Source organism: Sorex araneus, chromosome 3 (assembly GCF_027595985.1).
Source record: "Sorex araneus isolate mSorAra2 chromosome 3, mSorAra2.pri, whole genome shotgun sequence".
Classification (NCBI taxonomy): Eukaryota; Metazoa; Chordata; class Mammalia; order Eulipotyphla; family Soricidae; genus Sorex; species Sorex araneus.
The window spans coordinates 76,346,971-76,358,490 of NC_073304.1; the positions used below are offsets into that span (position 1 = coordinate 76,346,971).

Genomic DNA, 11,520 nt, shown 5'->3' on the forward strand with positions numbered 1-11,520 from the left:
ACCACCCAGATACTGTTGAGGGCCTCGTCCTCATCAACATTGACCCCAATGCCAAGGGTTGGATGGATTGGGCAGCCCACAAGGTTTGGAGGGGCCTGTGTGCTGAGTTCTAGGGTGGAGGGGGGTATACCTTGTTTGCATCCAATTAGGCTCTCCTGGCATAAATAATTGGCCACCGAGCTTCAAAGAGGGAGGGAGGAGCAGGAAAGAACTATGTCCCTTTGCTTTGGACTCACCTTCCTATTATGTCATGAGCTTTCTCACCTGCCCTGTCCTCATAGCTAACAGGCCTCACCTCCTCCATCCCGGAGATGATCCTTGGACATCTTTTCAGTCAGGTAAATGAATGTAGAGGAGATCGGCAGTGGATTCTTGAATGTCCCTTAGATGCCACAGGATTTGGGGGGTGAAGAGTTGCTTCTTTTCTACTAACTGTAAGCTTCTCGTTCCAACCTAACTTTTCTCTCTCTTCCTTCCTTCAGGAAGAGCTGTCTGGAAACTCTGAGTTGATACAAAAATACAGAAATACCATCACACAGGCTCCCAACCTGGAGAACATTGAACTGTATTGGAACAGCTACAACAAGTGAGTGGACTTTGTGTGCGTGCATGTTTGTGTGTGTGTATGTGTGCGCGCACATGCTCATGCTTTTAAGACCTGTAGAAGCGGGGACTGAGGAAGGTCATGGGAAATATGGAAAAAAAGAAGAAATCTGGTAAATTCACTGTTCTAGGAGGACAGGGCTGGGTTGTAAAAGTAGCAGCTTCATAAGAGACCCAATGGGGTCAGTTGTGAGGAACTGTCTCTCTTTCTCCTGTTTGGGATTCCTTGATGTATAATGACCTCCTGTCCATGTGTATTACCTCCTCCTTCACTGCCCTTTGTCCAGGACCCTGAGGCACAAGTGACCATAGAGATTGTGCTTCCTGTTTGCCTGCCACCTTTCTTCCCACTTTAAATCACCAGTATTTGACAGTGATTCTGGGGAGGAAGATTGCTTCATCATGGGGGAGACAGCTTACATCTGGATGGATAGCATTGCCTTGCCTAAAATTCCTACCCTTCTTTCAACCTTCTTTAGCCGCCGAGACCTGAACTTAGAGCGCGGAGGTGATATCACTTTCAAGTAAGACAATGCATTGCACCTCTCCCTGCTGTCTGCATCCCTTAGAAGGAGAATCTTTTGCTAGGGAATTTTCTTGCCACCTCCCACCCCACCATGTTAGCAAATCCCCCACCTTCTAAGTCTTTCCCCTTTGAATCTTCTTGGTGTTCAGTGGGGCCTGGAAGGTTGTTTCTTCTCTGAGCCAGTCATTCCCAAGTGCTCTTCTGGGAGGAGGACATGAGGGAGTGCCAGGGGCTTAACGCCTCTTCCTTGACACTGCCTCTAGGTGCCCTGTGATGCTGGTGGTAGGAGACCAAGCACCCCACGAAGATGCAGTGGTCAGTAGGGAATTTTCCTGTGGGGGAGGGTGGGTTTGACTCCTAGGGAGGCGGTCAGAGGGCTCTTGTGGCAAGCAGCAAGCTGTTTTGGACAGGAAGAACAATTGCAGGCATAAGAATTTGATTACTGATAAGGAAAGGGTAGGGAGTAAGTAGAAAATGAGTTGGGGTCTGGGTCCTGGGGTTCCTTGAATGGGAGGGGCCACAGGGAGTGTGACTTCACTCATTCAGCTTCCTTCTTACCTCAGGTGGAGTGTAACTCAAAACTGGACCCTACGCAGACTTCTTTCCTTAAGGTCAGTGACCCCACTCCTTGCCCAGCTTGACACCGGCATCTGTCCAGAGCTCTCTCTCCTCTTTGGATTCGACTGTCAGGCCTCTGGGGCTCTGCATGGGATTGGGGAAGTGAATGAAGTTGAAACAAACAAGCAAATTAAAACAAACAAACAAACCAAATCTAAGAGCCTACTAGGGTGATGAAGCTAAGGAAGAGTGACCCCCTTCTACTTCCCTGGAGGGCTCCTTTTATTTATGTATGTGTCACTTTTTCTGAGTGGCTCTTCCTTGAACAGATGGCCGACTCTGGAGGTCAACCCCAGCTGACTCAGGTGAGGTGGCTTTTTTATCTGGGGTTAGCAGCATCATGCCCTTTGCCACGCACCCCACCCCTACAGCTGCCTTGAACTCCAGCTCAGCTTCTCACCTCTCTCTCATCTCTGTCCCTCACCTATGTCCACAGCCAGGCAAGCTGACGGAAGCCTTCAAGTATTTCCTGCAGGGCATGGGCTACAGTGAGTATGGGGTGGAGGATTTCTTGAGACCATAGGGGTCACAGTCCAGGAGGCGGGAAAGGGCTTCTAGAGGGTAGGAATCAGTTTAGACTGATTCCTGGACTACCACCAGCCACCAAATCAAGCTCATAGGACCTCTGGCTCCATGTATAGCTCCCTCTCTGCCCCAGGTATCACCCCTTCCCCCAAACTTGCCAGCCTCTCTCCCCCTTCCCTCCTGACTGCTTGCCTCACCACCTGTCTCCACAGTGGCATCATCCTGCATGACTCGCCTGTCCAGATCACGCACAGCCTCGCTGACCAGTGCGGCATCATTCGATGGCAACCGGTCCCGTTCTCGCACCCTGTCCCAGAGTAGCGAGTCTGGGACGATGCCTTCAGGGCCCCCAGGGCACACCATGGAGGTCTCCTGTTGAAAGGCCCTTGTTGCCCTAGTGTGCGACCTGGCCCTCGCCTCCCCCAGCGCTAACCTGGGAGGTGCATAGGGCATCGGGCCAGAGTGAGCAAGGGAAGACAGGCAGATCATGTGGGAGATGATCTTGATCTTTGATTGCTACCCTAACCTTGACCTCTAACCTGTGATTCCCCTCAACTCCTGGGAGAGATGGCCTAGCATCTCTTAGGGACCCAGACCCCTAAGTTTCCCCAACCCTCATTTTGGTGTTTAAGATGGAGAGGGCATATAGACCTTCTCCCTGATCTCGGTATCCATAGAGGAGGAGGGAGAGTTGTCTGTGGCGTCTCTATCAGGTTCTTCCCTCTTTATCTCAGATTCCAGGGGTAGGAGATTTGGGGTGGGAGCTGCATTCACCCAACCTGAGGTGGTGTCACCTTCACCCTTCAGAGCTTTTGGAAAGGCGTGGGTCAGATGAATGTGTGAGGGGAGACTTGCTGGTGGGTCAGTAGTGGTCCTCACGATAGGACAGAACCCTTCCGTTTGCAAAATGGAAGTCGGAATGGGAGGAGATGGGCTATGAATACACAAGAAGAAAGGATTGAAACTGGGACAGTAGGAAGGGGCCTGGGGCCAATGGCTGCACTAACCTTAGTAGCTGTCTAGACAGTGTGTGTCCAGAGTGGGAGGGGGGAGGGAGCCAAGTTGGGGCAGGGCTGCTTGGGGCTTGGCATTGGGGTGGGAAGGGCTACCTTGGGGCTCTGACCACAGTGTGCTGTGTGTGGAGGGTGCCCTCCTGTCTCCCACACTTCTGCCTTAACAATAAACTTAGAGGAATATCAGCACCATTCTTCTTTTTTGGTCTAGAGATGCCTGAATTATGCTCATTTCTTATGACCCTTTCCATGCTCAACATTGTCTTGTCAAAGTGATGGAAACAGTGGGAGGGGGCTCATACCATGTAGACACTTGGCAGAATGTGACTCCCTAGTCACTGGCCCCTATTCCAATAGAACACAACTTTTTTTAAATTTTAATTTAATTTTTATAAAGTTGTTCACAATAGTTTATTCAAACACCAATCCCACTACTGTGCACCTTCCCACCACCATAAGAGGAAAGTGTATGAAGATTGTTGTATTTCATCCTGGAGCTATATAAGCCCTTATATAAGAGATTACAAACATATATGTTAAACTCCCAAAAATGTGTGCTACTTTTGGTACATCAGTGGATTAGAGTGTAAGGGGTCACACAGTTGCAAGTGCGACTGCACCCTCAGGACATTCTGTATTACTCTCTTCCAGAAGCTTTATTTCACAGTCTCTGGATCTTGACTGTTGATGAGATTATATGTCACTGGAGGCAGTTTGTGGGTGTGATTGCCAAGCTACTGGAAAACTGGGGAGCTGGGGGGAGGAGGCCCAGTCCCGTTCCAAGCGAGCTCGGAGATCTCAGTCACAGGTCCCGCATGCCTGGGATTTTCTGAAGGTTCTCCTGTAGGTGAGGCTTGTCAGAGCCTGTGGAGAGTGGCCTTGAGCATGGCTGTGCGGTTGTGTTCTGGAAGTTCTTGGCTGCCGGGGTTCTGTTGGGGCAGGGAGGGAAACTCAACCCACTTCTCCCCACTCTGAGTTGCCTTGGTGAAGACAGCCTGGCGCGTGGTCAGGACATTCTGAAACATAACTGTTCTTGATCATGGTACTCTTTTCAAGTTGGGAGAGAGGAGCTACTTAGCTGTGCAAAGATTTTGTGATCAGTTATGGGTAATGAGAAATACCCATGAGTGAGAAATATCATAGAATTTCAAAGAGGTCACCAGCAGGCTGACCTTGAGAAGGATGTATAGAAAATTGAAGTGTCCAAGGACACCTTCCAAACCCTTTCTTATAAGATCTCCCCAAGGGTCACTTAGATTACATTTTATTTTATGGTTTTTGTTTTGCTATGCTTTTGGCCACACCTAGTGATGCTAAGGGCTTATTCTTGGCTCTGTGCTCAGGGATCACTCCTGGTGAGACTCTGGGAACCATATGGGTGCCAGGGCTTGAATTCAGGTCAACTACATGCAAGGCAAGTGCCTTACTCATTGTACTATCTCTCTGGCCTCTAGATTCAGTTAGATGGTTCAATATAATCAGTAGTCTAACTTGGGTTTCTCATAGTTGAATCGAACCTAAAGATTCCTTCATAAGGGTCACAAAAGGGCCAGGGAGATACTACAGATGACTGGAGTGCATGTCTGGGCTCTTGGGATGCCAAAAAATAAAAGTGGGAAAGCTGGGGATAGAAGACAGCACAGGAATTAAGGAGCTTACCTTGCATATGGTGTGTTTGATCCTTGGCACTGTATGTGAGCCTCTGAGTACTGCCAGCAGTAAACCCTGAGCATAGAGCCAGGAGTAAGCCCTGTTCACTGCCAGGTGTGGTTAAACCTCCTAACCCCCAACTCCCCAAACTCTGGCCCACCCAAAAAAGAAAAAGCACTGTGTAACATTAAAGACTTTCTTTTTTTTCCCGCTTTTTGGGTCACACCCGGCAATGCACAGGGGTTACTCCTGGCTCTGCACTCAGGAATTACCCCTGGCGGTGCTCAGGGGACCATATGGGATACTGGGAATCGAACCCGGGTCGGCCGCGCGCAAGGCAAACGCCCTACCCGCTGTGCTATCGCTCCAGCCCCAAACATTAAAGACTTTCTATGGATGAATATTATGTGGTCACTGACCAGATGATGTAAGCGCTGCTCTCCATGACTGTGAACTGAGTACTAAGGTAGCCTGATGCCCAGTGTGGACTCACTGACAGGGAAGTGAGAATGTTTTGGACTCTTGAACATTTTCATTCTCTCTGATAGAATGGAGTCTATCTTAAATGCAGAGGAGCTGTATCAAAGCAGTATGAGAAGGGGGTAAAGTGTTTACAGGGTGACCGACAGTGATCTATGGGAAAGATGTTGGATGACCAGATCCCAAGGTTGGGAATAGTGGGTACTTCAATACTACACTACAGGGAAGAAAAGACAAATTTGAAAAAATTTTCCAATTTGCCCCTATGTAGCAATAGGCAAGGAAAAAGCAAAGAACTGGCTGCAGCAGATGCAGCCAGCATGAATCATGGAGGGGTGAGGGGGTGGGGGTGTGGTGGAGGCAGAGCTTCCCAGAAGGTTCCCACACAGCTAACCCTGTTACTAGGTCAGTAGAGGGAGAGAACTGCTCTGTGGGTCCACGTGTGACCTGACGTGTGTACATGTGTCAGAGGATGGGGTGTGTGGTGGGAGGTGACAGTGTCTGTCCTATGATGTCTCTGTACAAGAAACCCAAGAAGAGTTTGGTAGCGCAGACAGGCTCCCTGCTGGGAGAGGCGTTTGCAGTCCTGACTGACTGCTCTATTGGTCCTGATACTCTGGTCCAGCTCGCAGGACCACAGTGCCCCCCTGTGGTTACAGGGCTCTTCAACTGCCCAGTGCCAGGTCCCCTCCCCTTGCTCTCTCAGAAGCTGCTTCATTCCTGCCTTATGAGCCGAGGGGAGAAGGCAGCTGCAATAGAGAATGGATCACTAAGAAAATGATGGCTGGAGGAATCGATCGGGATGGGAGATATGTGTTGAAAATAGATGATGGACCAAACATGATAACCTCTCAGTATCTGTATTGCAAATCATAATGCCCAAAAATAGAGTATCAGGAATATTGTCTGCCATGGAGGCAGAGGGAGGGTGGAAAAGGGGGGTATACCGGGGATATTGGGAATGTGCACTGGTGGAGAGGTGGGTGTTTGATCATTGTGTGATTGTAACCCAAACATGAAAGCTTGTAACTATCTCCTGGTGATTCAATTTCAAAAAAAAAAAAAAAAAAAAAGCTGCTTCATCAACATACTAGAGCCTGGAGCCAAGGTCTGGAGTTCTTGCCCAGGTCAAGGGCTAGAGGGACAGTGGGTGACGTCCTACAGCCTGTGGCCACATGCTCCCTACATTGTGTCTCAGCTCCAAGCCTACGACTCCTGTTGTTGCCTCCCTCTTTCTCTAGGATGTTTAAGTGTTTCCTCCACTTGGGAGACAGGAGTCCAAGAGAATGAAGGGAGAGATTCAGCGGGGAGGAGACTAAAACTAGGAGAACACAGAAATGAGAAGCTGGTGGTTTCAGCTCAAACATTTTGGCTGTCGTGAAGAGTTTGAGAGGGGGATTCTCCATAGATATCAGGAAGAAGTGAGATAGCAGAGAAGGGAGAGACGCTCAGCCTCAGAGTCAGAGTGAAACCCTGTGGGAGACCCACTTCTCAGATGTTAGGAAGAACTGGAGAGGGAGAGTCAGCTGTGAAGAGACACCAGGGGTGTGGTCAGGCGGTGCCAGGTGTTTGCCTTCTGTCTTCTCTGCCAAGTCAGACTTTCTCTGTCTGGATAAAAAGAGGAAAGCAGGGGCCTGGAGCGATAGCACAGCGGGTAGGGCGTTTGCCTTGCACGTGGCTGACCCAGGTTCGATCCCCAGCATCCCATATGGGCCCCTGAGCACCGCCAGGAGTAATTCTTGAGTGCAGAGCGAGGAGTAACCCCTGAGTACTGCCAGGTGTGACCCAAAAAGAAAAAAAAAAGAGGAAAGCAGGATGTTTCTATATTTCACGTGTTATAAATCTGAGATAGCAACTTAAAACAACTGACAGAGAAGGAAAATAATCTACTATGGATGTCTTTAAACATAGACATAATCACTGTCATCCCGTTGCTCATCGATTTGTTCGAGCGGGCACCAGTAAAGTCTCTCATTGAGAGACTTATTGTTACTGTTTTTTGGCATATCCAATATGGCACGGGTAGCTTGCCAGGCTCTGCCACGAGGACTTGATACTCTCGGTAGCTTGCTGGGCTCTCTGAGAGGGGCGGAGGAATCGAACTCGGGTCGGCCGCGTGAAAAGCGAACGCCCAACCGCTGTGCTATCACTCCAGCCCCCTTTAAACATAAACCCATATAAATTGTATGGGGGAGCAGAGAGGGTGGGAAAGAACACTGGGATTGAGAAGACTGAAAATCTGCCTATATATTCTTTAATGTTCAACTAGCTTCCCTTTTCATTCTTTTTCCCCAACTTCATGCTTTCCCTCCTATTTGTATTTTCAATACTCATGATACTATAGTAACACTTCAATGGCATCTCTCAAGGCTAGGTGACTCAAGGGTAATTTCTTAATCTGACTTCTGGTTCTCATCCCCGCTGCTCTCAGCTCTGCCTCCTGTCCTGTAGCTCAGATGCTGCTTCTTAATCTAGTCTTGTTTTGGTATCACTGTGAATCCTGTTCAATTTCCATATACAATTGCTGACGGAACTGAATCTGGTTGGTAGGATCTTGGGAAAGGAAAAGAAAATGGCAGTGGGAAGAAAGGGGAGCACCAGCAGCTGAGAACAGAGGAGGCTACAAGAGAACATAAAGATCTTGGGATGGGAGGAGGCAGAACACATGACTTCCAATGCTCCAAATCTCCTGGTCTCTGCCCACGTACCTCCAGTACGAATAGCATCATAGAGTCCAAGAATCTGATGAATTTCTTCTCAAACCTCTTCTGTTTTAAAATTTTTTAATTAAAAAATTTACTATCTATCTATTTGGGCTCTGCATTTGGCGCAGACTCCTGGTGAGTATTGGGGGAACTGATGGGGTACTGAGGATCGAATCCAGGTTGGCAGTGTGCAGGGCAAGTGCCCTACCTGCTGTACTATCACTCTGGCCCTAATTTTAATTTTTAAAACCATTTTTATTGAGGTACTAGGACCTACAATACTGTAAGTTATGCTTTTCATAAATCCATCATTCCAGCACCACACCTTGACCAGAGAGCCTGCTTGTCTCCACACAGTTGTCCCAAGGACCCTTCCGGTTCCTGTCCCCATTTAAGCTTCAGTCTGTAGACAAAATGATTCAGTTCTTATGACTGACCATGTCTAATTCCTTTGTAGAGTTAGACAAACCCTCAGTATATAAAGTTGTCTAGTGTCCATAGGGTCTTGTGTCTTCCCTTTCAACCCTCCAAAATTCTGACAGATAATCTTACTCAAAGGCAGCAGAGAATCGATGGCCCACAACCTGTTCTCTTTGCTCCCCTACCATGCTCCTATTTATTTATACCCTGTGCTTCAGGCACCAGCAGGTGTTTTTGTCCTTTAACTTCTGTTCAGTTATGGCCACTATGAGACAAAGACAATAGATTGACATGAAGGAGAGGGGTTCCTCTGGCTACCTTCTTGCAGAGACTCAGCAAGGAGGAAGCCAGAGAGACTGTGTTCCTCTCCCAAAGATCACAGCTCTTGGGACTGGAGCGATAGCACAGCGGGTAGGGCGTTTGCCTTGCATGCGGCTGACCCAGGTTCGATTCCCAGCATCCCATATGGTCCCTCAAACACCGCCAGGAGTAATTCCTGAGTGCATGAGCCAGGAGTAACCACTGTGCGTCACTGGTGTGACACACCCCCCAAACAAAACAAAACAAAAACCAAAGATCACAGCTCTTTTGGACGGGCAATTGTTACTGCCCAGACAAGGAAATACACCTTTTTTGGGGGGGGAGGAGGGGTGTTCATTTTTTGTTTTGGTTTTGGGAAGATAGCCGGTGGTGGTCAGAACTTACTCTTGGCTCTGCACTCAGGAATCACTCCTGGTGGGCGCTATGGACCAAATGGGGTGCAGGAAGTCAAACCCAGGTGTGCCATGTACAAGGAAAATGCCATGTCTGCTGTACTATGGCTCTGGCCCCTGAAATGCACCACCATTTAAAAAAAAATTGAATCACTGTGAGATACAAAGTTTTCATGCTTGAGTTTCAGTAATACAATGAACACCCATCCCTCCACCAGTACACATTTTCCACCACCAATGTCCCCAGCCCCCATTCCAGCCCTCCCCCTACCTTTATGGCAGACAACTTCCCCCATACTCTCTCTCTACTTTTGGGCATTATGGTTTGCTTGAATTTTCCCACCACCACTCAAGCCTGCCTACCATGTGCCCATGCTAGATAATTTATTTTCTATTGCTTATTATGAATATCATGAGAAGTTGCGGGGCCATGCACTTCTGGAATTCTAAAATTGTAAATGGTTGGGGTCCAGAGACATCTCTGTAGGGAGCTAACCCATTTTGAGATTCATTTGGGAGTCTCTGGATCAAGGCCGTTTAGATGTGCTGTGATGGCGCCCAGATGCAGATCAGGAGCGTGACAGTCAGGACCCCAAGTGGCAGGGAGACAGGGAGAGATGGCCCATCTCTTCTGCCACCATGTGGCCTGGAGTTTTAGTCCTGGAACCTGCAGGCCTGGGTTTTGCTTCTGGAAGCTCGTGGCCTCCAGGGTTTCATCTGGAGCAGGTGGAGAGGACACACCTGCTCCATCTGAAATGAAATGTACCATCATTATTGGCTGTCTAGACCCTGCCATACCTCTCTGTTCCTTTATTCAACCTGACTCAAAGATCTAGTACAGTCTCTGTACCTTCTGGACCCTAATATATAAGATGGGGAGGGAAAGGGAAAGTCAAGGTGGTGAGGCGTTGGTCAAGAAGGAAAGACTATGTTTTGCATCACACTCAGCAGTGCTCAGTAATTACTCCTGACTCTCCATTCAGGGATCACTCCTGGCAGGGCTCAGGGGACCATATAGTATGCTGGGGATTGAACCTGGATCATCTGCAGGCAAGGCAAGTGCCCTACCTTCTGTACTATCACTATAGTCCTAGACTCTACCAGCAACTTTTCTTAGAATCAAGGAAAATAAGTTTGAGCCCAGATAACTATGTAACCACATTATTTCACTTTTCTCAATGTGTTTCCCTAGATGTTTGAGTGTGTGTTTGTGTGTGTGTGAAAAATATCTTCTTGTAGCTTGGGAAGGTGAGATAATGAATGTGAAAATGGTAACAGTGACAGGCACATAATATGTTTTCAATTATTATTATTACTACATAGTAGCTCTAAGAATTGTTCTGAACACATGATATACGAGGATATTTACTACTGAAGGGAAAACAGGTTAGAATTTGTGCTTCAGGAACATTGATTCCCAGAATGGCAACATTTCTCTTTGTTTTGCTGGAATCTTGCTTTTACTTATGCCGAGATGTGTAAACTGGGCATGTGTATCTTAATTGTAGGGAGAGGAAAGCAATGGAAGGAGGGAAACAGAGGCAAGAATGAAACCCAAGGGCCCGAGAACTGTTTCAGCGTCTTAGAGATCCTGCCTTGTAAGTGTATGGACATGAGCCCAACTCCCCAGTAATCCACACATGTCAGAGGCGATGCTGGCAGCTCAGCTGTCTGTGATCCTGGAGATGCAAATGATTTCCAGCCCCATGGGGACATGTGAGTCTCAGGAAAAGCTTTGCAGCTAAAAATAAAAAATTGTGAGCACCATGCCCAGTCTGTGTGTGTACAATGCCCAGTCACCACAGACAAAAAAAATGAACAGGATGAGGGAGCAGAGGGAATAGAGAAATTAATAAACAATAAGAACAGCCAAATGAAAAACTCAGGAGACCTTGTGCCTGGTAAGGTGGAATAGAGAGATAAGGGCAGTGATAGGGAGAGCTGAGCTCACAGAGCACCTTCTCTCCCCATTTCTCACTGAGCCTGACATGTTCCTCCTCTCCTGGGTTAGGGGCTGGGCAGGAGTCGCACCGCTACTCCTCAGTTCCACACAGATCAGTGTTTGTATTTGAGCTTAGTAAAAGTGACACATATCGTAGGAGTTGTTCCAGCTGAAGCCAAATGGTTTAGTGGGGAGGGGCCCAAGGCCCAGGGGCAGGAGAACTGGTCCTGCCTAACACATGTGCTCTTTCCTCTCTGAACACACTGCTGCTTAATCACTCAGGGCCAGGTGCTGCAGGAGACAGAGGCTCAGAGAAAGTCATAGC

General features: G+C 48.2%; 1 protein-coding gene across 5 annotated transcripts in view; it reads left to right on the top strand.

The window, feature by feature from the left end:
• Positions 1 to 3,340, top strand: part of NDRG2 (NDRG family member 2) — an 8,865-nt gene extending 5,525 nt beyond the window's left edge. For all 5 annotated transcript variants that reach the window (XM_055130770.1, XM_055130768.1, XM_055130771.1 and 2 more), the window contains 9 exons: positions 1 to 83; positions 282 to 338; positions 483 to 586; positions 1,083 to 1,127; positions 1,393 to 1,444; positions 1,693 to 1,740; positions 2,017 to 2,052; positions 2,184 to 2,235; positions 2,485 to 3,340. The exon at positions 1 to 83 is cut by the window's left edge and continues 34 nt beyond it. In XM_055130770.1, coding sequence (XP_054986745.1) covers positions 1 to 83; positions 282 to 338; positions 483 to 586; positions 1,083 to 1,127; positions 1,393 to 1,444; positions 1,693 to 1,740; positions 2,017 to 2,052; positions 2,184 to 2,235; positions 2,485 to 2,651 — 644 coding nt within the window. In that variant the 3' untranslated portion in view covers positions 2,652 to 3,340. The remainder of the gene's footprint in view (positions 84 to 281; positions 339 to 482; positions 587 to 1,082; positions 1,128 to 1,392; positions 1,445 to 1,692; positions 1,741 to 2,016; positions 2,053 to 2,183; positions 2,236 to 2,484) is intronic.
• Positions 3,341 to 11,520: the final 8,180 nt, after the last annotated feature.